This window comes from Phodopus roborovskii, unplaced genomic scaffold (genome assembly GCF_943737965.1).
Source record: "Phodopus roborovskii unplaced genomic scaffold, PHOROB, whole genome shotgun sequence".
NCBI classification, from domain to species: Eukaryota; Metazoa; Chordata; class Mammalia; order Rodentia; family Cricetidae; genus Phodopus; species Phodopus roborovskii.
In genome coordinates, this window is record NW_026126433.1 from 3,871,804 (window position 1) to 3,898,667 (window position 26,864).

Here is a 26,864-nt window from a genome sequence, read left to right on the forward strand (position 1 = left end):
ACCTGTAGGAAAATGCCTGACGATGGTCACGCCACTGCCTGCTAATGTGGACTGCTTTCAGATGCAACAGTCACTCTCTACAGAGCTGCCCCAAAGTTCTCTCAGTCATTACTTTTGGGGGTAATATCTCTACCAATTGAGAAAATAATCATGATTTAATTCTGAAAAAGTTCCAGGGTGCCTGAGAGGAGAAACAGTTTAGGACAAAGATGACTATTTCTCATTCCTTTCCCTCCTCCTCCTTCCTCTCCCCCCCTCCACCCCCAGACAGGGTTTCTCTGTGTTGCTTTGGAACCTGTCCTGGAACTAGCTCTGTAGACCAGGCTGGCCTCAAACTCACAGAGCCTCTTTTTCTTTTGATAGGGTTTGATGTTATAGGTTGGCCTGGAACTCACTATGCAGGTGAGAAGGACCTTTAGTTTCTGACCCTTCTGCCTGCTCATCCCATCCCCAGTGCTGGGATTAGAGGTGTGTACCACTATGCTCAGTGAGGCTGAAGTGTAGCTCAGTTGGTGGAAGGCTTGCCTAGCATGTGAAGGTCCTGGATTCAGTCCTTCACTGCACAAATCAGGTATGGTGGCACATGCCTGTAATGCCAGTACTCATGAGGTGGGGGTGGGAGATTCAGAAGTTCAAGGTTACTGTCAGCTGCTTAGTGAGTTTCAGGCCAGATAGGCTACATGAGACTGTCTCAAAATCAAATGGAAACAAGAATGAAAGTCCAGAGCTGAAAAGAGAGGAGAAAGTGGGCTAGGGTTCATGGGGTGAAGGGATGGAAATGTTCTTTCTGGACTTGCCCCTGATGCGACTGGAGCAAACTGGATGTCTTTCAGCTACACATATAAGCATGATGGGACAGGGTGAGCTGCAGACCATAGCCCAGGCTGCCGTTTTCCAGTCATGCTGTGGTCAGCATAGACTGTGGGGATACCTGCCAGTTCTCTTCCTACATCCGATGCTCACTCTTGCCCTTTGTCCCTTGCCATTACACAGTCCTGACGGAGCTGCCCTCTCCTCCACCTGCATTTATGTTTTTGGAACACACATGTCCATGTCTGCAGCATCCCACAGTTTTTCTTGACCCAGGTTCTTTGTTTGAAATCCTAGTGCCTAGGGATTCACTGGACTCCAACTGTGCTTGCCTGTGCCTTAACATAGAGAAAACAGTGTACAAGATGAAAGTGGTATATTCCCCTGTGGCTTCATTGGGAGAATGTGTGCACATCAAGTTATTTAAGAATGAAATATGAATGTGAAGGTCCTTCAAAATGATTGCACTGTGGCCCCTCTGTCAGGGCCTCCTCCACCCACGTCACGTCACACTGCTAACAGCTGTCCCCATTGTGCTCACACTTAAAAATCTAGAATTAACTATTTTTTATATGTTTTATTTATTTTCTCTTCTCTCATATATTACATCTTGACCACAGTTTCCCCTCCCTCCTGTCCCTCTTCCGAGTCCCCATTCACCTCTCCCATCTCCCCTAGACCTATTCCTCCTTTGTTTCTCTTCAGAAAAAGACAGGTGGCTTCCCAGGAATATCAACCAAATATGGCATAACAAACTACAGTAAGACTAGGCACACTCCTCATATCAAGCGTGGATGAGACAACCCAGTAGGAGGAAAGGGATCCACACAAGTCTGAGACACCCCAATCCCACAAGAGCACCCAACTACAGAACTGTAACATATATGCAGGGGACCTAGCACAGACACATACAGGGTCCATGATAACTGTAGAAGTAACATTAAACACCTACAATGATCAACATATATGTTTGGGGTTTCTTTAAAAAAAAAAAGATTTATCTTTATTTTAATTATTTTCAAGACAGGGTTTCTCTGTGTTGCCCTGGCTGTCCTGGAACTCACCACTCTGTAGACCAGGTTGGCCTTGAACACCCAGAGAGCCACCTGCCTCTGCTTTCCAAGTTCTGGGTGGGATTAAAGGCATGCAGCACCATGTCCAGTTTTACCTTTATTTTTCATCTGTGCAAGCATGCACACATACACACATGTGGATTCTGGTGCCCCACCAAAGGCAGAGGCATCAGATTCTCCAGAGCTAGAGTTATTGGCAGCTGTAACCTGCCTGATGTCGATCCTGGGAACTGAACTCACATCCTTTCCAAGAACAGCCAGTGTTCTTAACTGCTCAGCCATCTCTCTATCCCCTTAACACACACTTAGAATATAAGATATTATTTCTTTCAAGGCTGATGCATCCAATTGTTAATCAGGAGGATTGAAATTAAACACCCAGTCCCATCCCTTCTCTGAGGGTTGAGTTAGTTATGAAAGTTCAGATTCAAAACTGAACTCCCCTCTCTGGCTTGAATTTCGATCTCGGCACTTTGATTGCCACACAGCACTCGAATTAAGAATCACCTTGCTTAACTGGACTCTCTTCTCACTTCTGTGGCGCTATGAACTACATTGTCATAAAATCAATAGGAAAGCCTCAGCTGTCACAGATCCTAAGCAACTCCTACCCACAGAAATAACACGAACTGGCATTTCCGAGTTGCAAAATGTGCTGTTCGGATGACAAGAGCAGATCTAGCCAAAGGGCTTTAAATTTCCTGATCTCTGTGAGTGCCGAGGCCTGCCCCCACCGAGAGTGAGAGTCTGAGATCTTGGAATCCGCTTTTCTCCTGGTTAGAGACCAGGTGTTCCCTTTCTTCTTTCAGAAACAACCACAGGGGCCAGCACAGCATATTGAGATGTGGGACTCAAAGCTATTTCTAAGCTCTTCTAAGTTGGCTTTCATAGAATTTGTAACAGGATTTCAAATTAGGTGTTTTTTTTTCCCCCTCTCCTGAACCAATGAAAAATTCAGACTTGGATTTAAAAGTAGAATTCAGAAACTAAGTGCTGAACAGTTTCAAAGCCTGTCTGCATGGCCACTGCCAGGATACTGCAACTCCAAAAACAAGGGCACATTTCGAATCGTAAACAACAAAATAGCTACCAGTTGCCATTGTCCCAACTGCACCATTTCTGAAGGCATGCTCAGCCTTGCTGTAGTCTGCTACACGAATGCTAGCATGCCATTCAGAGGAGAGAAGAGGAACCCATGGCTAGAATCGCTCTGTTTTTCATCTGTGATACACTGTTTTCCACTCAGTAAGGTGACTTGTTTCATGGGAGCTCATTTAAAAACTTGCTACTGGATGTACCCACCCTAGAGTCCATCCAGCTTGGAGACTTTGATTATGCAGGAAACATATTAACTCATCCCCAAAACTTGCTAAGAAGGCATATGACCATGGTAAACTACAAATCATTTACACACTATAGGTTAAAAAATACTCTCTGATGACTCTGTCAGAGAGTCTATGCAGTAAATAGCACAATTGCTCAGTGTCTGTATCAAACTATCCATGTAAGTAAATAAATGCATACGAAAGACAGAGGGATGCTGTCTGGGGTGGTGCATGCCCTTTATCCCAGGAGGGAGAGGCAGGTGGATCTCTGGGAATTTGAGGCTGTCGTGGTCCTTAGAGTGAGTTCTAGAAGAGCCAGGGCTACATAGAGAAACATCATCTTGATCCCTATTCCCCAAAAGGCTAGAGGGAGATCAGACAGTAGTAAGCAGAGTGACACAAAAACATCTTATAGTTTTATAGCATGGCCTGTGACACTTGTCATTTCTAAACTAAAGCTGTTGGAGTCTGTATTTCCTACATCTGCCATCATTACGATCTTTGGTCTGAGAATGAAGCTCTCTGCCTCTAATTTGCTTAGCTTTCCAGAGTCAAGCTTCCTATGTTGCGGCCTCTCAGCTCTGTAAGAAAATAGAACTTGGGCTTCTGTAAGAGTTACTATTTCAAACCAGCCTCATTTTACAAACTCTCAGAAGTCTCCAACTCTCCAGGCAGTGGTGGTGTACACCTTTAATCCCAGTACCCTGAGTTTGATGAAAGAGCAGAGTTCAGACTCAGGTATGTCTGAGTTTGAGGCCAGCCTGGTCTATAGAACAAGTTCCGGAGCATCCAGGCAACACAGAGAAACCCCATCTTGCAAAACAAACAAACAAAGGCACAATAAAAGGTCTCCAACTCATTGTGAATAGTCTTTTGAGGCAGGGAGTCAGGCCTAGACTGGTTTTGAACTTGTGCCTTCCAAGTACTGAGATTAGAGACATGCACCACTATTCACAGTTTATGTTGTGCTGAGAATTGAACCAATGCTTTGTGCATGTCAGACAGGCGCTCTATCAACTGAGTGATAGCTTCAATTCATTCAGACTTTCTCGGCAACTTTGCTGCAGGACTGTGGGCACACAGCATTTATCTATGATCCTGGCTCATAGGCTCTTCTAGGACAGCATGGGGACAGAAGCGACAAAGCATTCACAGCTACCAAGTCACTATTTCAGACAAGTGTCATGAGTGGAAGTGGCATAGGGAAGTCAGGACCAGGCACAGCATACTATCCGCAATTGGCTACACCCTGATGCTTAGCGGTAACTGGACATTTGATCAGTTCATTAATCCCATCTCAATGTGAGGTAAATTGTGTGTGGGTGGGGAGGGGGAACTTGTAAAACTATCGGTGCTTCCTTAAATTTGATATAGTGCTACTCCATGTAGCCAAGGCTGACCTCAAATCTCCAACGTTTGAGCCTCTTGTCTCTACTTCCCACCTCCTAAATTTCAAATGAGGAATGTGAGCCAATACACTCAATGAAGAGAACATCTTAAATTCTTATACAGGCCTGGCTACCCGAGTATGCCTGCTTTCTCTTGGCTTAATTTTGCAGACATAGCTGGGTCTTCATTGATTTGTTTAAATGGCACATGGTGTACATCAAGCAGGAGTCTTGTGCCACCAATTCTGGTGTATTATTTCTTCTATAATTCCTGTCTTCATCCAAGCCAGGCACTACAGAAGGCTGATTCCCACTCTTGAAAAAAATATGCATACAGTAAAAACAATCACCCCATCTGCAAAATATACATGAATCTCCAAGGTTATAGTTATGAAATCTTATGGTTCTATCCATCAGATGGGGGTCCAGGTATGACGAACCCTTGCTGACACCAAGTTCTAGACCAATGGCATGGACTCTGCCCTGGAAGCTCTCTGTCCTTGGGGATTCAAAAAGAAGGGGAAAGTTTCAATGTTCACTTGCCAGAGTTACTACATTTCTTAAAAAGTCCAGAATCTCCACCTCTTTTTGCTCTCTCTCTCTCTCTCTCTCTCTCTCTCTCTCTCTCTCTCTCTCTCTCATACTCTTCTTGGTCACCAAGAAATTACATCTTAAAAGGAATTTTTCTCTATGCAGCTTGCTAAGAATAGACATAGCAGGATTTCTCTCCAGGGAAGTGTGAGCACTTGTTGGTCTCTGGGTTAGGGGCGGGGTTTGGGAAATTCGACCTCTGCCTGCCCTTGCAAGTTGTGGGGTTGTAGATTGGCAGCCGCTCTGTGGAGGCAGGGCCAGGGATAGCAGGGGTCAGTGAGGTTGAGATGTATTCAAATGTAAATTTACACCTGAAAAGACAGAAAGGAGTCACCCACTTGGGGGGTGATTTGAGTTTCTTGTGAATACACGCCCTGAGTGCTTCCTCGGAAAAGATGAAAGTTGCAGTGGAGGGGAAACACAGTCCAGAAGTGATGGAGCAGGGAGAAAGGAGGGAGCGGGGACAGCTTTGAAGAGCAAAAGAAATGAGTTCAGCCACCGGCTGTAAATCCATTTCCAACTTTCCCTTCTCAATGCAGTTTTGAGATACAATAGCATAGTGGTAATTTCTGTCTTCCTAAATATTTGGAGATTGTCTATGAAATCAAGAATATTCAAATAAAAAAACAGCCTATTCTTTTTTTTTCCCCCTGGCATTTGAATGGGTTTTTCTTGCTGTGTAATAGTTTTTTGTTTAATGATTGGTACCTACCTTGCTTAGTGGAATCCCAAAGTACCAGTGAGTAACTAAGAAAGGTAGGAAAAAAGAAAGAAGAAAGAAGAAGAGAAGGGGAAAAAAAAAAAAAAACACTTCTACATTCCAACACTGCCTTCAACCTCAAATGACAGTAAAAGGTTCATTCAGACCCCAGGACCACACTGAGGCATTAATTAGGCTGATGAAATCCATGGAAATGTATGGATTCAGCATAATCAAGTTTCTACCGCAGACTACCGTTTAGGAATACGTGAGCAGCTGGGAGAATAGAAAGTACTGTTAGAGTTAAGTCATGCATGTAATTGAGTATATTTAACATAACCATTTTAATGACCAGTGATTAAAAGTGCATCTTACTTAAATGGTATATCCTCTGCAATTTGTTCATATCAACTCGATAATGTTCTCAGAAGGAAAGGAGGGACACAAAATTCTAAACAAGATTTTTTTTTGAGTTTGGAAGAAAAAGGCAAGAAAATGAACTGAAAAGACTCTTGTGTGCAAACAGCTTTACTGGTATGCTATAAATTAGTCACTGTTTGGGACAGTCTGCTCAGTTCAAACAAAGTAATAGGAATATATAACCACATATTATATAAATATTTTCTTTAAAGACTCTCTGATGAGAACTTTAAGGTGTTCATCTCTCTCTCTCTCTCTTTCTCTCTCTTTCTCTCTCTTTCTCTCTCTCTGTGTGTGTGTGTGTGTGTGTGTGTGTGTGTGTGTGTGCCTGTGTTCACTCTCTAACTCCCACACATGCCAATTTTTTTCTGATTTTAAGAGCTTCTCCTAGGAATCTGGGAAGTTCACACTTGAATTATTCCAATCTGTAGGATTGGCTGAAGTGAACAGAACCTGCCTCTGGGAAGAAGGAGGATGCAGAAACAGGAACACCCAGATATGACTGTCCATAAGCAAATGTAGTCCAGGAATCTGTGAAATGGGGAGATGAACTGTTCATACCACTAAGGGGCCTGAACCCTCTGCCCACATGCTTAGAGGCAGAGTAGGCTCCCTCAAATTCACAGGGACCATGCCTTTAAATGCAGGCTTTATGGGGACCATGCACACGCCAGCCTGGTTACTTTTATTATATGTTCCCAGCTTTTGTGCTCAAAAACACAAAACCCACCAATGACTATGCTCAGGAAAGAATCGAAAGGCAGAGGAGGACCCAGACATGCAGCTAGGAGTGTGTAAATCCCACGAGGAGCACACACCCATGCAGGCACCATTAAAAGTGGGATTTTGGGAGGGCTGTCCAGCTCCCAAAAGTTGCTCTACAGAGCTCTTTTACCTCTCTTCACTCCCAACCCTATTCCCACAGAGAAACAATCTATTCTCCTGTTGAAAAGGAAGGCCACAGAGGGGCATATTGCTGTAAATGTCTGGAGTTGTGCTGACACTAGTCCAAGAGGAGGGGGCTAAAGGAAGTGTGCAAACACGAAAAAGGAGGGTAATGTATATATTTGGGTTGCATTGGCTAAAATAAAAATGTTTTTAGGGGAAAATCATTTGGAATCTTTCCACCTCCAGGTAGCATGTCTTTTTTGGCTAGGAGGGACAGGTCTGGGGACATGCAGGCTCTGAGGCACACTCTTGTCCTCAATGTGCAGTCTATAAATACTGCAGAAGAGTAGTGCCAGGGCAGTCAGAGCACAAGAATCCGAGCCTTGAAAGCATCTTTTCCTTCTGGCTATGGTGGCACTTAAATGATAATGTGGACAGTCAAGCTGGGAGATTTATATCTTTTGGAAAGTAGGGCAAGCCAGATGGTAATAGCGTCATTAACACACAAACTTGGGGTGTGAGAGTAAAGCTTGAGATCAGGGAAGAGCTCAAGAGAACAAAGGGGGCTGCTGTGAAGAGCCAGCCACCCCTCCACTGGCCAGAGCTATGAGCCCCTTGGTACTGGGGTCTGCTCCTGTCCAGAACAGGATAATAAACAGTGGCTATCCCGATCTCCCGTTGTGACTTAGAACAGAGAAAACTTTTCGAACAGGCAAATTCAACAGTCATCCATGGGTAACCCTTCATACCCTGAAGTGGCACGAGTGGGCCTTTAATTCAAATGTGTACCCCCCAACCCAGTATGATAAGCCCTGCAATGTTGACACATCATGAAATCATAGTTCTGGTTAGTGTATGTTTCAGACAAAAGTTCACTTCCCTCGCCTTATGTAAACACGGTATGCAAGCAAGACAAGTCCAGGAGCACCTCCTTTCTTTCTTTCTTTCTTTCTTTCTTTCTTTCTTTCTTTCTTTCTTTTTCTTTCCATTTTGGTGTTGGGTTTTGGTGCGAAGGTGTTGATGGGGTGGTGGCAAACTCTGAATTTTACTTTGGAGAACTTTGACGTTCAAACCAAACTCTTACTAAATAAATAGGTTTAGAAAGAACAAAGAAGATACCAGGACAGTATTCAAATGGTACTGACAATAATGTGTTTATTCTAACTACCTCCACAGACGTTTGTGAACAGGAAGTGCAGTTGTAACCAACAAGATAGAAATTAGTAAATGTGTCATTTTGTTAATGCTGCATATATATATGTGTATATGTATATGCACATTAAAAAGAAGAGCATCATTCTTGACACAGTGAACATGTCATACTGCCATACACAGCTTCCGGAAGACAGCAAGCAAAGGTGACCAGGATCAAGCATTGACTGGCTTGAATGATGCCTGCTAGCAACTAAAAGATGACGAGGTATAAACTAAAATCGAACATTTCCCTTTTTCTTCTTCAAAGCAAAACCGAAAACAGCCCTCCCTCCCCCTTAAAAAATACCTCCAAACTGGAGCTCTTTAACGACCTTGAGGACTTATGCTCAAGGCATTATTCAGAAAAATACTGAGCGGGGCAGTTCGTCACAGGCAATTGTTAAAGGCTTTCAAAGAGCCGATCAAACGCGGCCAGGGTAATCTACATTGGAGTCCGGATGGTGGAGTTACGGCATACACCTGCGGGGTGTTTGCTGTCCTTGCCCCTCGCAGAGCTACAAATCTTGATTAAAGCTCACAGCCTAAGTTTCTCCCTGGTTTGGAAACAAGAGTTTCTTGGGACAGTTCGCTTTGTGGGGAGGGACGGAGGTGGTGAACAATTGGGAAGGTCCGTTTCTCGAATTGATTTCCTGAGCCTCCACCCAAATGTAGACAGCCCAGTTAGAAGCCCTCACACGTGGCCTTGAGTTCTCTTGTCTCTAAAACTCCTTCACTGTCTTTGCCATAACTTTTTGTCTAACCAGTGTGTGGATGGATAGCAAGCTCATTTCGACGCTTTCTTCCATTCCCACAGGTGCCCAACTACCCACCCTCGGCCAGCACTCTTTTTTTCTAGTAAAAACTACATCTTTCTTTCCCGGAGGGTCGGTATCTACCTTGAAACTTTCACTTTTGATTCATTTGTTTGAGATTATTTCTCCCCTTTTCTGTGTTGGGTAGGTTCCCACTGCCTTCACTCCGAGGGGCAAAATATGCGAACTTGGGGGGGGGGGGAGGCGACGCGAGGGTCGGACAGTCGCAAGCGGGAGAGACGTCACTGTCCGTCAGCTAGCTAGTCCGCAAACCGTCTGCAATCGGTGTGTGACCCATTTGGGGGTGGCGGTGGGGACTAACCCGCTGCCGGTGATGCCAAGATCAACACTCAGAGCGAATGTTATCAATAGACCAATTTTCTGTTCTTGCTCAGGGCTTTTTTTGTTTCATTCCTAAGTGCAGAGTGTCTGAGCTGCGCAAGACGCAACTGTACGGAGGCGTCCGGGAAAAGAGGGCGCTAGAAGCGGGAGACGCAAATATGGAAATTAACTCATTAGGAAGGGGTGTGGTTAGCGTGAAGCCCCCTCCTCCATCCCTTCCTCTCTCCCTCGCTGCCACCGTCCTGGCTTGCTAAATGTGAGATTACAAACAAACAAATAAAGCAGAAGCTGACTACGCAGCCCCAGATCAAACACGCTCCAGATAATTCTCTCCACTCAGCGCCGCGGCCAACTCTGCCACGCAGCGCCCGCCCCTGTCGCCAACGGTGGCTGCAGCGCTCCCAGCGCCATCTCAGACCTCCTGGTACTGCATTGGGACCGCCGCCACCTTTCGAAGGCACAGCACGTGGTCCCGACACTCGTCGGAGTGCACGTTTTAAACACTAAGACGCCAGCTTCAGCCACAGTGGCGCCCTTCGCAGGGCTTCTGCTGACCTCGTGGTTCCTCTGCAAAGGCCTTGGGTGCAAGTGTGCTCTGGGGGAGAAACAATCGAGCTAGAAAGGAATGTCCCTGAGTCTCTGGCCTGGGGCCTTTTTTTCTGCGGAACCGTACTCCCAGCGCGAGATTGTGGTGTGCCAGGGCTCGGGTGAGACAAAACTGGCACCAAGGCGGAGGCCTGCTTAGAGCATCAGAGCCCAAGTTTGAGATATTAACAAAAGACAGGATGGCCAAGAGAGAAGACTGGGGGGGGGGGCTGGACCGCCTGGAGTGCAGAATTCTGTATCTAAATCACATTGGGGGGGGCAATTAAAACGAAACAAAGTGCAAAACTCGTTACACACACACACACACACACACACACACACACACACACACACACACACACACGTCTCATGTAGTCCTGTATCTAGGTCCTCAAAGCCAGGCTCAGTGTAAGGCCTGAGGCAAAATGGTACTTCTAACGGCTGTCCTTCCGGCGACCGGCCTCCCCGCCCCTGCTCCCACCCTGTCGCTCCTGCAGCTGCGGGCCCCTTAGAGGAAGGCTGCGCAGTGCCCAGCCTCCCGCTGCCTGCAGGCCACCGCGCCTCAATGCGGGCATTGTCTGCCGCGGGTGGGGAGGCCAGCAGATCGACACACAAGAATAGCAATGTGCCAGACTTCTCTTAAGAGAAAGTTTCCAAATGCCCTTCTTGTGCTGAAATACTACTTTTTAAAAAGTGCGAGACGTGTTTTTGTGGGCAAAGATTCGTTTTTGAAAATCCTCAGTTTCAATTCCTCAACCCTTTTCACTTCTTTTAGGTTTTCAGAAAAGGAGAGTGGGCAGGGAAGTGACGGGCATAGGGCGAAGGGGGCCAAAAACGTGAACACGTTTGGCCGCGGTCAGTGGGACGGTTTTGAAATATGGGTAGTTGTCATCCTGGTCGGGGATTCGGGAGACAGCTGCTGGGTCGATGCGCGGAGTGGGAGGAGGGCCCCGGGCGCGTGTGCTGGGAAGCGTTTCGCACCTCTTGTTTATCTTAGAAAGGCGCGGAGGGGTGGGTGGGGAGCGAATTGTTCCTTTTCCCGACAGGCAATATTAGTTGACTAAAATGGAGAGGCGGGCACACACAAAAACAAAACCTCCGCAGGCTCTTCTCCCCTGACCCAAATTCCAAAGGCTGGGGCTTGCCACTTGGAAGACGTTCGCGGAAGTCTGAAGACCCCAGAGTTCGTGGTCTTCCTACCAAGGTAGAAGCAGCAGCGGATGCTTTAGAACTGGGCCTCTGAGAACAAGGGCGATGAGGCTCTCACTCTAGCAGCGGGGATGCCTTCCTTCCAAGAGTGGTCTTTCTCTCGAGAAGGTCTCTGGGTACTCTCAGCTCTTCCAGGTATTTGTGAGATAATGGCTCAGGTCTCTTGCCAAACTGTCTGATACAAGTATATTCCAAGACCCTGCAAAGCTGATTCCTTTAACACACACACACACACACACACACACACACACACACACACACACACACACTAAAAACAAAACAAGACCAAAACCAACCAACCAACCGACTAACCAAACAAGACAAAACGAGGCCCCTGCTCTCCGTGTCCCACAGCCAAACTGACCATAAGCCAAAGAAAGGGTTGTGGCTGTTGGCAAGTCGTGTTAATTTGGTAAGCTGACTGGATGCCTTAATGATAAATCCCTAATGTAAAGAGCCTGATACAAGCTCTAATTGCTCCTGGGAACTTCAGGTGGTTGCTAGGCTCTGTGGACCACCGCCACCCCAGAAAGATTCCAACAGTGTGCTTGGACGGTGGGGAGAAGGAAGGGTGGGGTGGAGTTTCTACAGCTAGCGGTGCCCACATCTGCTGGGACTTCCATATCGAAGCTGTTCATTTACCGGAGCCAACTTATGAAACCTCCACAATTAGATCTTCATTGTCCTTCCCCCATAATACTGTCTAGAAAGAAAAGGTCTTCTCGGTCGGGGCCAATCCAACGAAGCGTTTGACGTTATTAAATAATAAAGCGATTGTGATTTACATTGTTGTTGAGAAAAAAGGCCAATTATCCACTGTTATGTTGCCATAAAGATCATATTAACTCGAATTAGTAATCAAACAATATGCGAGCGCTTAAAAAGTACAGCAGAACTGGGTGACAGCTACTGCAACGTCTTCACTTTCACCAGCAAACCCACCCGCATCGTCAGCCTGAGCAAAAGAGGCCGACACCATAGGCCCGAAAGGAGGGAGAGAGCCTCGAGGTGGTGATTAACCGTGTCCAGTGTTAATTATTCTCAATTAATCCCAAACAGTGCAAACCTTTCCTGGTTCTCTGCAAGTTCCCGCGCTGGGGATGCTGTGGGGATTGCACCTCTCTGAGGAGAGACGGGAAGAGGCACCTTGAGTACTTGCGGGCTGAGCAAAGGAAAGGGACAGGGATGCAGGTGCGTTCGAGGATGCTGCTCGTGGCGCGAGCGCGGGAGGTTCGTTGCCTTTCCCACAGCCCCAGCTGCAACCCGAGGCAGACGCCAGACGTGGGTAAGGCCCACAGCATCTTCCACCCCACCCCACCCCCCGTGAATCCCGCGTCTTCTCTAGTCAAATCCCTCTCGCGCGCGCCCTCTGTTATTAGGTTTATAACTCGTTGCCCACTTAAATCTGTGCAGCCAACCAAGGAAATCTAAATAGGTTTGAGTCGCCCCTTGGGTACCGAATGGAAGCTTTAATAAGAAAGATTAATTGTGGGTGTGTACCAGCCGGAAGATACGTTAGCGCTTAAGCTGCGGCCGCTGTGAATGGGGGAGTCAGAACGCTCTTTTGGGTCTAGACTTTAAGTAAGCACCATAGGCATACCCACTGTGAGGCCATGGGGCAGTGGACTCAGTCATCTCTTCCTGTGATTCTCAGGGTTTTAAAGAATTTGGCCTTTACTATCAATGCCTTTCAAAACCACCCGGTGCACCCTGGCTCCTCTTAACCCATGCAGAGGTGAGCAGAGGAGGGGTCCTGCCCCTCCCCAAGTGTTTAAGTGAATCATAAACAGGTTTTTCTGGGGTGGGCCGTTGGGGGGGTGATGTTTTTTCTTGGCTAGAGACATGTGTTTTAACTGTAAGTAAACAGGGAGTAATTTTCCTCAGCACAAATGGGAACCACCTATTAGCTGGGCCATCTTGGTGTCACCCTCATGTCACAGGCTAGGGTGAGGGAACTATCTTACCTTTTCCTAATTGTTCAGATTCAAAGCTAAAACCTGGCCAAACCATGGGGTGAGGACAGAGTGTGTGAAGAAGGGCCTGGCTGCAAAGTTCCCAGTAGCCTCTTAAATAATCCCATTTAAAACTTGCTGCACCCAAGCCCGAGCTTACACCAGTGCTCTTACAGTGAGCCTACAACAGAAAACTCTCCTGCTGTCTGCTCCTTGCTAGCAAGGGCAGCTAAAGGGTGGTCACATCTCTGTCCAGAGTTTTAAAACAGTTACCGCCTTCCCTGACCCCCTTCTTTTTCTCCCCACCCCTCTCCCCAGTAAAACCAATTCAAAAGGGGACAGGACAGAGCTCAGCAAGATTAACGTGCCTTCATTTGTAGGATTAGCCCTCTCATGCTGCATAATAAAATACTAGAGGTCCTTTTACATTTAAACAAATACACGAAATTCATGCCTTCTCCCTTTCCTGTTTGATCTCAGAGCACATGCAAGACCGGGCCTTGGAACCTAAGTAGTCTCAGAAAAACTTTTAACTGAAGAGTTTTCAGATCCTAGCACATCTGGGCCTTATGAGCATTGATATTGGGAGAGAGCAGAGAGATCCGCTTACTTTTAATATCTACAGCTATAGATTTGAGTTTGGAACTCACGATTAAAAGTCTGTTTGTTCCTCCCAGGGCTCATGGATTTCAATGCTGGCCATAGGAACCACAAAATGTTCATTAAAGGAACCTATGCAAGGCTACTGTATGGCCACTTTGTTGGTTCAGAACTATGGATGGGGGGAAAGTATGTAAGTGTGAGCCGATGTCACGCTGGCCACCAGTGTGTGGTCTATTGTGGGAAATGCTGCTTTTTGACTGAACAGAGGCCCCCTCCCCCTTCCCCAGCTCCGCTGCACCTGCAGTGGATGAGGGAGTCCCTGCCATTCAGCCCATCGCAGATTGTTCAAACAGAAGACATCTCTGACAGCATTCAATTCATTACATTTCTTCCTGCTTTTCAAACCAACACACACACACAAAATGAGTATTGCCAGCCAGTGACAGCCAAAAAAAAAAAAAAAAAAATCTTAAAATACTTTATATGCAGCTAATTTAGAAGCTCACACAACTAACCATGAAATATTTTGTGTCCTTAACTTGGAAAGCTTCCTAGGACTAGGTGGGGGATGGGAGAATTACCTGATTTTTTTTTCCCCTATTGAAACTTATCTCCATAGTTTACATGGAAATAGTAAGTTTGTAGAATGTCATTGCTCACACGGCAGGGAGTACTTTCTATAAGAATCAAAGGCAGAAAAGTGCAAGAGAAAATAGGTCCTGCTTAGTCTTAGCAGAAGGGCTCACTTGATATATATTCCTAATTTATGCTGGGGAACCAGCCTGCTAAAAGAGGTATGGTACCCAAGTACCAGGAGCAGGCTACTGAGGAGAGGGAAACATCAGGCCTGAAGTGTAAGCTAAACATTTACATCCATTTCCTGACAAGCAAGCCTCACCCCCATATGTCCAGGTTTGCTTTGCCATCTTGAATTCTAAAATGTTTTTGCACAAATTACTTCACAAAGCTGATGTGAGGGTGTCCAGAAAGTTGATAAGAGTGTTAGCCTAGTTTGCCAGAAGCTGGAGTAAACAAACTCCTGAGGAGACTAGATTTTAAGGTACCTTCCCTGGAACATGAGGAAAAGGAAACAAAATCAGAGGGGACCTTCAAAAGACAGGCTTGCTTCAGCCTGACTGGACTGTAATGTTATGCAATAACCTAGATTGGAGCTGTTGGCTGATTCTTGCTGAATCATTCATTACTCTGTGAGATCTTAGGCTAATATCAGGATATAAAGCCCAGATCCCAGAGCCTTTGCATTGGAAGGGATTAAAAAGAAAGAGAGAAAGGAAGAAAGATAGGAACTGGTTGAAGGGTTGAAAGAAACCCTGGGCAGTACATCTCCAGGAACACTAACCAACCAGCTTCCACCAGTGGTTTTGTCCATCTTAGACACACTCTGGCCACCAAATGGCTTTTATCTGTAACTTGCTCAGGCAATGTCTATAGTCAGTGTTTGACTCCTATTTTGAGATGGATCTGATGTAGCTTTGGCTCACAGTTTATAAATCCTCAGGAGTGGAAGGTATGGAGAACACAGAATTGACATGCCAATGGTAAGCCAGGTACAACTAACTGTTCTAACCACCATGACACTAGAGCCAGGAGACTTTAGAAGTCCAGGTCCAGAGCTGCTGCTGGGACTCAGGGAGGCTGAAAAAGACAATTCGTGGCCTATCTAGAAAGAAAGGCTTCTGGCCTAATTCGATGAAGAGGCTGAGGACAAAACGAAACACAGCTGACCTCAGAACAAACTAGCTAGCAGATCACCCAATGTTGACAGCACACATGGAGGAAGAGTCCTGCTGCAGATATATGTGAGCAGATCTGAGATTATTTATAGGGGAGACCCGCCATTGGAATGCTGGGGAGGTCAGGGGCCTGCCAAACTGGGCCTATTGGTATGGTAGTGCGATGGGAGGTTGGCTTCCCTGGCCTCGTCAGGGACTGTCTGGTGTTTCTTTTCCCAGTTAGGCCTCCCTGAGTTGCTGTGAACCCTGATATCACAAGGTGGGGGGAAGGGGCAAGGCCCTTCTTCTGTCCTGGCCACCAGGATAAGAATGCTAGAGAAGAAGTCACAGCTCCTTATGATACAGTCACTATTTTACTGCCCTCTGGGGGTGGGGGCAACTCAAGTTTTAAATGGCAGTGTTGTTCTCTCAGGAAGAAGACACAGGAATGACAAAGTTTCAAGGAGACTTCCCAGGCTAACCCTAAGCCTGGGTGGGAAAGAGGCGGGAAGAGCGACCCCCTCCCCCACCCTAAGCATAATGTCACTGCCTAGGACCAGCAAGACGGGCCAGCAACTTTATATGCAGCTTTGAGACAAACTTGGCACAAGTGTCCCTTGTCTCACCTTATTCTGGAAGACAGAAAGGAAATCTCTGCTCAAGGCAAGCCAGTGGATACAGGGGGCATAAGGGCAGTCTTGCAGAGTCACCTTTACTTCCCACCTGAAGAAGTTCAGGGTTGGCTCAGCAACCCCACCTTTGTCCTCCCCCACACCCGCAATCAGACCAGAAGACTAAAACTTCCCATCCTTTTGCCTCTCATCCTGGGTGGGAAGGATCCAGTGGGACTTGACCACAGATGTCAGGAAGAAGAGACCTGGGCTGACAGTTTCTAATTTGGAAGGTCTGGAGCCTATAATCATCTCTGGGGCTAGAAGGTCATCACACAGAGAGTTCAGGTCCCCGAGCGGGAGGCAGGGAACTCTGAAGCAGCTGCAACTGGGTTCAGGGCTGCAGGAAGGCATAGAGACTTAGGAACCCCTGAGCATTTTCTTGGTGGGAGAGTCTCTGGGGATGGGGGCCTGTCTCAGTGACGTCAGAAACTGGCCAGTCCAGGTCAGCCATCCGCTTGGCTTGCCCCAGTCCAAGCCGAGTCTCTAGGCCTGGGCCCTGGAGTTTCTTCCTTTCAGGCGGCCTGCAGGAGGCTGGCGAGCTTTCAGCTCAACCCTGCCGAACCTCGGCCTACACAGGCAAAGGTGGCTCAAAGCGCAGAAATCTTAATACATCCGTGCCCACTTGACTCAGTGGGCAGATAGCGTCATAAAACGAATGGCCCCTCAGCGCTTTTGGTCACCTGAGCTTCCTGCCAACTAGAAAAACCTCTAGCCCGAACTCTGGCCCAGAAGATGAGAAAGATTTACCACTTGCTTCCGGAGAGAAACAGACCAGCGCCCAGGAAGTCAGAACTATTCCCATTCTACCAAAATATAAAATACAATTCATCCGGAACCGCACATAGAAAGAGGGCTCTGACTCGAGAAATCCCAGCTTACCTGAGTACTCCTGTTTCCCCAAGAGAAGTCTCTTTAGTCAAAACAAGAAAGTCGAGTCGTCCATTATTTTCTAAAGGCCACAGAAGGAAAACATCCTCGCGCAGAATGACAATACTAGAGCTGGCCAGCATCCCTAGAAGAGAGGAGGCTCTCCGCTGGTGTCACAGGCACATTTCCGGTAAAGTTTTTTTTTTTTTTAATAGAAAATAACTATGAAAGATGTCAACCTAAATCTTGCAGTTCGAGCCATCTCTCTGTCTTTGGAAAGCTCTATTGAGCTTATTTTAAATTTCCAGAGGCTGTTTACAGGCCTTTGGACATTATCCAGACTCTCACAGTAAAGGACAGAGTTTCTCCAGGCTTTAAGGGTTCCATCTCCCAGACAGGGTCCCTAGGGAGAGGCAGTCAGACATCTTTCAAGTCAGGTCAAAAAAGGAAGGGGAAAAATATGAAGTCAGTCCCCAAGCCCAGGCCCAGGTGGACCCTGAAGGTAAGTTTTAGATCCAAGAGCAAGGAAAAGCAGCTGAAAACAAACAAAATCAAAGCAAAAACTCACACAGAGATTCAAATTATTTTAAAGTAATAGTAGGGTTGTAATATGGGAAATCATAAACTCAAGTCCTGGCTAAAAAAAGCTCCAGGCAAAAGAAATTCCTGGAAGAAAAAAATATGAAGATCTGTTTTTCAAAACTTTTCAAAAAAAAAAAAAAAAAAAAAAGAATGGGGGAGGGAGTTTCAGAGAGGAAGTGCTTTCAATCATAACATAAAATAAACAGATAGATAGATAGATAAGATAGATATGTAAGAGATGCCAACTAGTAGTGATGAAACCACAGTGAGGCCATAGTCAGACCTCAATCTCAGAGCAGTTAGCTGTAAACTGTGAGCAGTTGAAAAGTAAAACCTCGAGCACACAAAGGCACGATTTAATTTCGCTCTTGTAATGGTTCTAAATGAAGACCCCATCACCAGGCAGTTTAGCAGTAGTCCTTGCCCCCCAACCCCGCAGGCGCTGATCATCTCCTTTCAATGTGAGAAAACTGGCAGCTCAAACCCAGTCAATGGAGCGCCTACAACAAAAGTTCTGAAAAGCTGAATGAATTGGGCTGTAATTACTACCCCCCCAGCTTATCTCTTATTCATTCGATTTATATTATTATTGTGGAGGAATCTTACTCTCAAAATCATTTGATTACCATTTTACCTAGGGTCATGGAGGAACCTGTATCATGATAGAAATGTGCCCCCCTACTACAGTGTTCAGGACAACAGGAAAAGAGGGGACTCCTTGCACCCCAATTTACTGTGCCATTACTAGAACTCAGAACACTCAGCCTGGTGCCTTCCATTTCAAGTTTTTGCTTTTATTGCCAAACAAAAGCATGTACCCTCCCTAAGTTCAGAGCCTGATAGGGACTAGGAAATCCTGTCACTTCCTTATTTAGACAAGGCAGTGGGTTTTATAAAATACCATTCAGTTTCCCCCCACATCACAAACTCTAAAAGATCTTGCCAGACATGGTGATGAAATTAACATAAATTATTATGTTGTTTTCCTTTTAAACCAAAAATAGTTCCTGAAATTGGGGGGAGAGGGGCTCTTTCCCTTGGCCCAGGAAAAATGTTTCATGAAGTCAGCTTTGGAATACCAGGGTTTCATACACTTTTCCATCTGAGATGCTATCGATGTACAGTCTCGGGAGATTTTCCTACTGCAAGAATGTGTCGCTTCCAGAAATAAGTACAGCTATTACATCCAAATCTACTAGCAGTCTAAATAATTAATTGAAGCATTGCTCTTTGACCTTGAAAAGTCCAGTAGGGACACATTTATAGTAATAATACCTCCGAATGAGCCCTTGTCAAATATTCATTTAGTGGTTAATGTGAGCCATTTTCCCCTGGGATGGTCTGTGATACCAGCTTTCCGGCACTGGCAAAGGAACCTTGTTAATCTACTCCCGCTCAGCAAAATATTTTAACACTCTTTAAGATATGGAGGGGGCGGGTATGGGAGAAAAAAAAATGTACCAAGAACAGATTATATGCTCATCCTGTTACACATTTCTAGTCTGTGTATAAGGTCAAATCAACATTAAAATTCACCCTCTTGACTAGAAATTAAGCATCTTTGACCAGAATAATATTCCTAGGAATGAGGTGAACAACCAGTAATGGAAGCAAGTCATTCCTGGGCAGAAGCATGACTCTATGTCTATGTTCCTTCTTAAAAAAATGAAATTATTATTAAAATTTATTTGCTCATAAATATTAAATTTATACATCTTGGGAACTGTTTTAAGTCAAATGGAGAATGCAAAAGAAAGTCCTTTTCTTCAGCTACAGTTTATCAAAAGCTTCTATATTTGCAAACAAAGTACTTTGGCTTCTACTTTTAAACTATTTGGTTTGGAGATATGGGGCATCTCCTTCTTTTGAAGAGTGATAATCATTTGTGATTTCAACTCTCAAAAAAGTGTTCTTCTGTCTTGCAAAATATTTGAACCTGGGCATATCCCCACAATGTCTGGCTTGGGCCAGATCCAGAGAAGCTTTTTCTTGTTCCTTTAAACTGGGAGGCTGAGTCGGGTCAGTTATTGTAAACTCTCTCTCTCTCTCTCTCTCTCTCTCTCTCTCTATATATATATATATATATATATATATATCCTAAGATAGACTTATTTTCAAATGCATATATTCTATACTTTCCATTGGCTCAAATTCCGGGAATATACCCCCCCCTTTCCCCCAGCACGATCGTTTGGTTCTTTATTCAAAGTTTCTTTTATTCCTATGTGTGAACAAGAACTGTCGAACGTGCTCATTACCACGTGAATAATCCTATGTGCATCACAATGGCTAGCCAGGCCCGGGGAAATTCTTTCAGAGTCTCTGCATTAATTAGAGGGGAAAATGCCTTGCTTGGATTGGGAACTGAATAAATGTTCCTTCCTAGTACAACTTAACCGTAAACACGAAAATAAATATGAGTACCCACTGTACACCTGTGAAGCGATCGAGAAGAAATATAAACACAGAAAAACGAGACCTTGAGTTCTTACAGAACATTAGCAGCTCCTCGATAAAAAAAACCTTGCAAAAGCGGCGACATAGGCCTAGAGGCTGAGAGAAACGGCTGTGGCCGGTACCCGGCTGCTGGGCAGAAAGCTCCGCAGGATCCTAACTTCTGCAGAGGTGCAGCGAGAGGACATTGTACAAACAGAAGCAATGCTGAACTCCTAAGGACACCCGATTCCTGGTTATTGATGCCTTTGGATAGAAGATGAGCGGGGGGGAAAAAAAAGCCCGCCAGCGGCCTCTGATGCGCCAGAACCTGCTGGTTAGGCTAAAGACTATGGCGGTTCCCAACTTTTCCGCTCCAGCCGAGGACATCGCCAGCCTCTCTTTACTTTTCCTGGGGCGAAAGAAAACAGCAAATCCAATCTCGTTTCCCCACCCTCTCTCCTCCCCTTCTCTCTACTACTGTAGTAAAACAGTTAACAGATCAAAAGCACAATCATGTCCAAATGTGATCAGAGCGCACAAAGCGAAATATCTACCTCGGAGTCGAGAGCTTGCTTCTGTAATATGTCTGTTGCCTGGCTTCTCTTTTGCGTGTGGCCAGCTGCAGAGATTATCCGATTTGGGACTACAGGCTTGGACCCGCGCTGCCAAATTAAGAAGTGGAATCCGGGGTGGGGGTGGGGGAGAAAGGGGGGAATAAATAAAAAGTCCATGATAAGTAAGGGAGTTTTGCAAGCCGGTCTTCGCTTTTTCCTAGCCCCAAACAGGAAAACGCAGAGGAGAAAGTTTATGAAGTCAGGAAACAAAGACAGAAAACCACTTGTTTCCTCACACAATAGTAGAGCTAGAGTCACCCAAGCACCTACCCGGCAGAACACTCGGCGTGTCTACTTTGTAATTATTCCGATACAAGAAGCATCATTTTCCCCTATAAACCACATTTCAAAGGGCCATTGTGTTGTAAAGAAAATGAAAACAAACCCAGCCAACCTGGCTCTGATTTGGCTCAATACCCCATCTGCTAAGCTACATGAAAATTTCAGAATCGACTCCTTCTGGCAACAAGTGGCACAAGCTAGCTTAAGCCCACATCGCGCTTATTCACGCTGCTTAGGAAAGGAGGGGGTGGACTTACAATATATGCCTCTAGTTTCTATTTTAGAAATGACAGCGCATTTCAGTTTCCCAGCCATCTTTTTCTTCTGCGGTTAATGCTAACAGGCACTGCTGGAAACATCAAGCCTGGTGGCTCAGCACGGTATTCTAATTCCCCAAGAAGTTATGTATAAGTATTGCTAGCCAAAGAAATGAAAGACTCAGGCATAATGTCAGTGTCCATATTTCAAAAATTTATTTATCTCAAACTGTGCATAATGGAGTAAAAACTTAAGTTGAAAATGTAGCTGTTATAAGGATGGTGGTATTAGTTCAAATATATACATGGATTCTCGGCAGCCTGGTTCCAATAACAGAGCCGAATTTTTTAAAATACAACTACGGAAAATAAAAGGGGGGAAAACTTAAAATATCACAACAAATTTACAGAAATATTACAAACCATAAGAAAATATTCCAACACAGTAATTCCATATGCTTTTATCTGAACAAAATGGAAAGGTGGGATTGAACAAAAGCTTTTATAAATTACCAACGATATCAACCTGCATGGACATTTTTTTTTTGCCTTTAACAGTAAGTTAAAAATTTAGTACAATCTAGAACATTTGCCCTTTTTAAACAAGACCAAGAAAATAGTCTTGCCAGTACTTGCACAAGTTTTCCTTTTGTACAATTTTAAAACTAAAATGTTCAAATCCGAATAAATTTCTTTCTTCCTTGTTTGTAACGGTCCTAAATTTAAGCTGCAGGATCAAACAAAACCCAGCAAGAACCCTTTCCTCGAAAAATATTGGCAAATTCTCAGCTTATAAACAATGGACATTTGATTGCCATGTTTATCTCGATAAATACTGTACAAAAGTTGCTTGCAAATATTAAAACTTTTTTTTCGTCGCTCGGAGTCTAGCTCTAAATATTACTGGTAAAGACTTTTGCAAACTCCCTGCGAAGCGCCTAACGTACCACTAGAACTTTAAAAAACTTTTGCGTAGTTTCTTTCTCCAGATCTATACATGGTCCGACTCCCCCACCCTCCCTGCCGCCCTCAGGTTTTCTCTGTACAAAAATAGTCCCCGAAAAAGAAGTCCCAAAATCTCTCATAAAAGTTTTCTAGTCGGCAACACGGTTTTTGCGTTAATTTGGATGGGATTGGTGTTTTTTTTTTCCGCAGATGTCATTTGGCTGCGGGTAATAAGATTTTTTTTTTTCCTTTGAGTATAGCAGATTTTTCTTACTCTCCTCATTTGCACCCCTCCCAATTCCCTTGCTTCTCTTTGAAAATCTCTACCCTTCTCAGTTCGCGGTCCGGCCCTCACATGTGCGACAGGGGCAGTGTGCCGTTAATGGCCGTGCCGGGCACCGGGCCGCTCTGGTAGTGCTGGGCCATGTGCAGTCTACTGGGAGCAGCGGGCTCCGGCACCTCGGCGCCAGGGAGGTACATGCTGATCATGTCCCGGAGGTCCCCGGCCTGGCAGGGCGCCCTAGAGTGGGAGGAAGAGGTAACCACGGGGGGGCTGGAGCTGGCCTCGGACTTGACCACCGAGCCCATGGAACCTAGCGCCATGCCGGGGGTGCCCTGCTGCGAGTAGGACATGCTGTAGGTGGGCGAGCCGTTCATGTAGGTCTGCGAGCTGGTCATGGAGTTGTACTGCAGGGCGCTGACGTCGTAGCGGTGCATGGGCTGCATCTGCGCCGCGCCGTGCGCGTTGAGGCCCGGGTGCTGCGGATAGCCCAGCTGCTCCTGCATCATGCTGTAGCTGCCGTTGCTCCAGCCGTTCATGTGCGCGTAGCTGTCCATGCGCTGGTTCACACCCGCGCCCAGGCCGGCGCCCACCCCAACCCCGCTCGCCATGCTGTTCCCGCCCGGGGCCAGCAGCCCTCCGGGAAGCGTGTACTTATCCTTCTTCATGAGCGTCTTGGTTTTCCGCCGCGGCCGGTATTTATAATCCGGGTGCTCCTTCATGTGCAGAGCGCGCAGCCGCTTGGCCTCGTCGATGAACGGCCGTTTCTCGGTCTCCGACAAAAGTTTCCATTCGGCGCCAAGGCGTTTGCTGATCTCCGAGTTGTGCATCTTGGGGTTCTCCTGGGCCATCTTACGCCGCTGCCCCCGGGACCACACCATGAAGGCGTTCATGGGCCTCTTGACGCGGTCCGGGCTGTTCTTTTGGTTGCCGCCGGTCGCTGCCGCCGTGGCGTTGCCGCCGCCGCCGCCCCCCGAAGCTTGCTGCGGGCCCGGCGGCTTCAGCTCCGTCTCCATCATGTTATACATGCGGGCGCTGGGCGCGGGCGCGGCCCGCCGGCGGCCGCCGACCCTCGGCCCGGCCGGGACTGCGGGGGCCGCGCGCGGGGGCCGGGCTGCAGGGGCCGCGGGCGGGGGCGTCGGCGTGCACGGCCCTACGCGGAGATCGGGCGGAGAATAGTTGGGGGGAAGCGGAGTTCGAGACAGGCGAAGTGCAATTGGGATGAAAAAACAGGCGCTCTCCTCCTCGGGCCGCCGCGATTGTTGTGATTAGTTTTTGGAAAGGCTTAAGCCTCCGGCTCCAAACTTCTCTCCTTTCTTTCTCTCTCCTCTTCTTTCTCCCAGCCCTAGTCTTAAAGAGGCAGCAAAGTACTTTTCCCTTTTTGCAAACACTCTCTTCTCTGCCTTGACAACTCCTGATACTTTTTTGAACAAGTTAATAGACAACCATCCATGTGATGGGGGCTGTCAGGGAATAAATGGGTTTCCGGCGGCCAATCAGCGAGCGCCGGCTCCTGCGCCGGAGCCCAGCCTCGCCAGAGGGTTTTGCATGAAAGGGGGCGGGGCCTGCCGCGCCGCCGAACGGAGCCCAGCAGAGCGCTGTGCCCGGAGCGGCGCGGGGGAGGCGGGCCCGCAGCCTGCAGCCGGCCGCGGGGGAACCTTTGTATCCCCCTTCCTCAGCAACAGGTCACGGCGCACGCCTGTTCGAAGGAAGTGGGTAAACAGCACCAAGACGACAGCTCCTCCCCCCCCCTTGCTACGGAATATTGGCTCCCTTTTGGGTACATAAGGGAGGATGGGGCGCGGGGAGCTGGGGCCAGGGTGGGGCAGGGCCCATGGGTGGTTCAGGGCGACGGTCCAACTAGTATTTCAGGAAGCTGGCAGGGCCGGAGGTGGTGTGCCATTGTTCCTTTCTCATCCGCGGCAGGGCTCTCGGTTCCAGCCCCTCTTCCTACCTTGGTGCCAACACCCACTCATCCCCTGGTCTCACAGTAGACAAGAAGTTAGACCCAAGCCTCGGGCCGCAGTGCCCTCCTGGCTTCCACGTCATCCGCTCGGTTCCCAAACAAACACGAATCCTCTGCCTATGTGGCCCACTGCAGAGCAGAGCTAGGGACAGGCCTCGTTCGCAGTCTTCTCCTAGCCTGACTCAGGTGTGGTTTAAGGAACACCAAGCAGCACATGTCCACAACCCTAACTCCCTCCTCCTCCACCAGTCTGTCCCATCCAGAGGGTGCAAAGGCAAAGCTTGAACTCTCCTCCCACTTTCTTCCTAACCCCCACCCCTCGACACAAGAGGATTTCAGTGGTGGCAGTTTCATATGAGAGCCTGGGGACGAAAGAATCAACAGAAAGAGACTCCAGAGTGCAGCGATGGGGGGAGGGTCACGCAACTTCCTGGCATCCTACAGTGAGGCACAGAGGTGGCATTTGGGCTGCGCTCACAAACTCCCTCCCACGCAGTGTTCCCAGGGTGGGAGCTGCGCTGCTGGCATTGCCCCTGCTGACTGCCACGGTGGTAGCCGTGAAGGCCGGGCCGAATTGGTCTATGGCTGGGAAGCCCTGGGGCCTGGGAGGCGCGTGGGGTTCAGAGGTACAGGTGCAAGCCAAGTGCGTAGGGATAGGGCCTGCAGAACCCGGGGAGCCGGGCCCAGCAAGCCCAGGCGGCCGGAGGATGGGCCGGGGGCGGGGGTAGGGGCCCAAGAATCTTGCCCGCCCAAGACCCGAGAGGGTAATTTTAGCCGATCTCTCTTTGTCCAGACGTAAAGATTTCAATCGGCAGGCGCTCAAAAAGCCCAGAGCCACCGCAACACGTCCGTTACAAATAGGTAGTTTTGTTTCTCTTGTTGTCGCTACACGGAGTCAAACAAAGCCCCGTCTAAGTTTCCTTCCACTCTTGTTGGAACCTTTGTGGCTAAAATGCACTTGGGTACAAAAGGGGGGGGGGGGAGACGAAAAAAAAGTCCTGATGCCATTTTTTTCTTTTTAAATAAAGAGCTTAAACCATCAGGGTTACTTTTTTTTTTTCTTTTTTAGCTGCAATTCTCTCAGCCCCTCCTCCTCTCAACTACCCCAACTCGGCCTAAAGAAAGCGTTCAGAAGGGTATCTGCCGGCCACGCTTCGCACATTGTCCTTACAGACTGCCCTGTTTATTCTTCACTCTCCCACCACGACTCTCCCCCACCCCCAGGTCTCCAATTCCCATCCTCCCAGACTTGGCGGTTATTGTCACACTCGAGCTAAATATGCTCAATTTACACCCAGAAAAGTTGTGGCAAAGAATTTTTGCAAACTTGAAATAATTTCTTCTCTACTTCACTTTCTGCATGTACTGTCTGCTCCTTAAATTTTGACTGTTTTGGATCTTGGGAACCCGGAAAGGACTTATAGAAACGCGTAAATATTTGGGACTCTTCAAATTAAAGCATTGTTTTCAGCTTAATCGGGGTGTACTATTATGCTCAACACCAATCTCAGGGGACTACAGAAAAGGTTGAGCTGGGGAAGGCAGCCACCGACTTTTCAGCATGCCTAGTTTCTGGGATGTGGCTGCTGCGCCCCCTGCTGGTGCTTCGATTTTCCAAGGCTATCCTTTACCTTTAAAAAGAAGGTGTGTAGAAATAATTAAAGTTAAAAAAAAAAAAGAGGAGGATGGAAGATCAAACTAATTACACATAATCTAAACAAAAGAAAAGTTAACATATCATATAAGCCATGAGACCAAATCATAAGAATCAAATTTAATTTGCTTAACTTAGAAATGTACATAGAACCGCCAGATGAAGTGGAAGGTTAAACCAGGGGAAAATAGGTATAAATTATGAAATTCAACATATGAATGAATTATGATTGTCCGCGCGCCACGAAGGGCAGGCGGAGCATGCACTTTGTGATTGTGTGTGTATCAGTAGGCGCTTAATAGTGTTATTCTGAAAACTTAAAAAAGCTTATGGATAATTAAGTTTGAAGAAAAACAACGAATTGAGGTGGACAACGGTGGTGTATATTTATTAAGATAAAATATTAATAATGGATGATGATAAAGGAACATCTTTTTAAAATCTTGATAGCTTTCTTTCAAGGGTAGTAGTAAGAAACATGCCCCCCTTCCGCCCCCGCATCGGGATAGTGTGCAACTCTCAGAGACATGTGTTTTCACCTGAACTCTATAATAATGTATTTAAAGAGGGTAAGAGTTCTGGTTAGGTCTTTTGTTAATTGCTTTATCATATGAATAAACTATGGAAGTACATTACAACCGTGTTATCATTTGTAGTTCCTATTTACAGCTTTATTTTAATT

General features: G+C 46.7%; 1 protein-coding gene across 1 annotated transcript; it reads right to left on the reverse strand.

Annotated features, from left to right (window-relative positions):
* Positions 1 to 21,528: 21,528 nt before the first annotated feature.
* Sox2 (SRY-box transcription factor 2) lies at positions 21,529 to 24,105 on the reverse strand. Its single transcript, XM_051185823.1, has one exon. It carries the CDS (start codon positions 23,588 to 23,590, stop codon positions 22,634 to 22,636), a length of 957 nt encoding a protein of 318 aa, XP_051041780.1. The 5' UTR covers positions 23,591 to 24,105; the 3' UTR covers positions 21,529 to 22,633.
* Positions 24,106 to 26,864: the final 2,759 nt, after the last annotated feature.

Coding starts and splice junctions, on each gene's coding strand:
- Sox2 (XM_051185823.1), bottom strand. CDS start 23,590: ATGTATAACATGATGGAGACGGAGCTGAAGCCGCCGGGCCCGCAGCAA.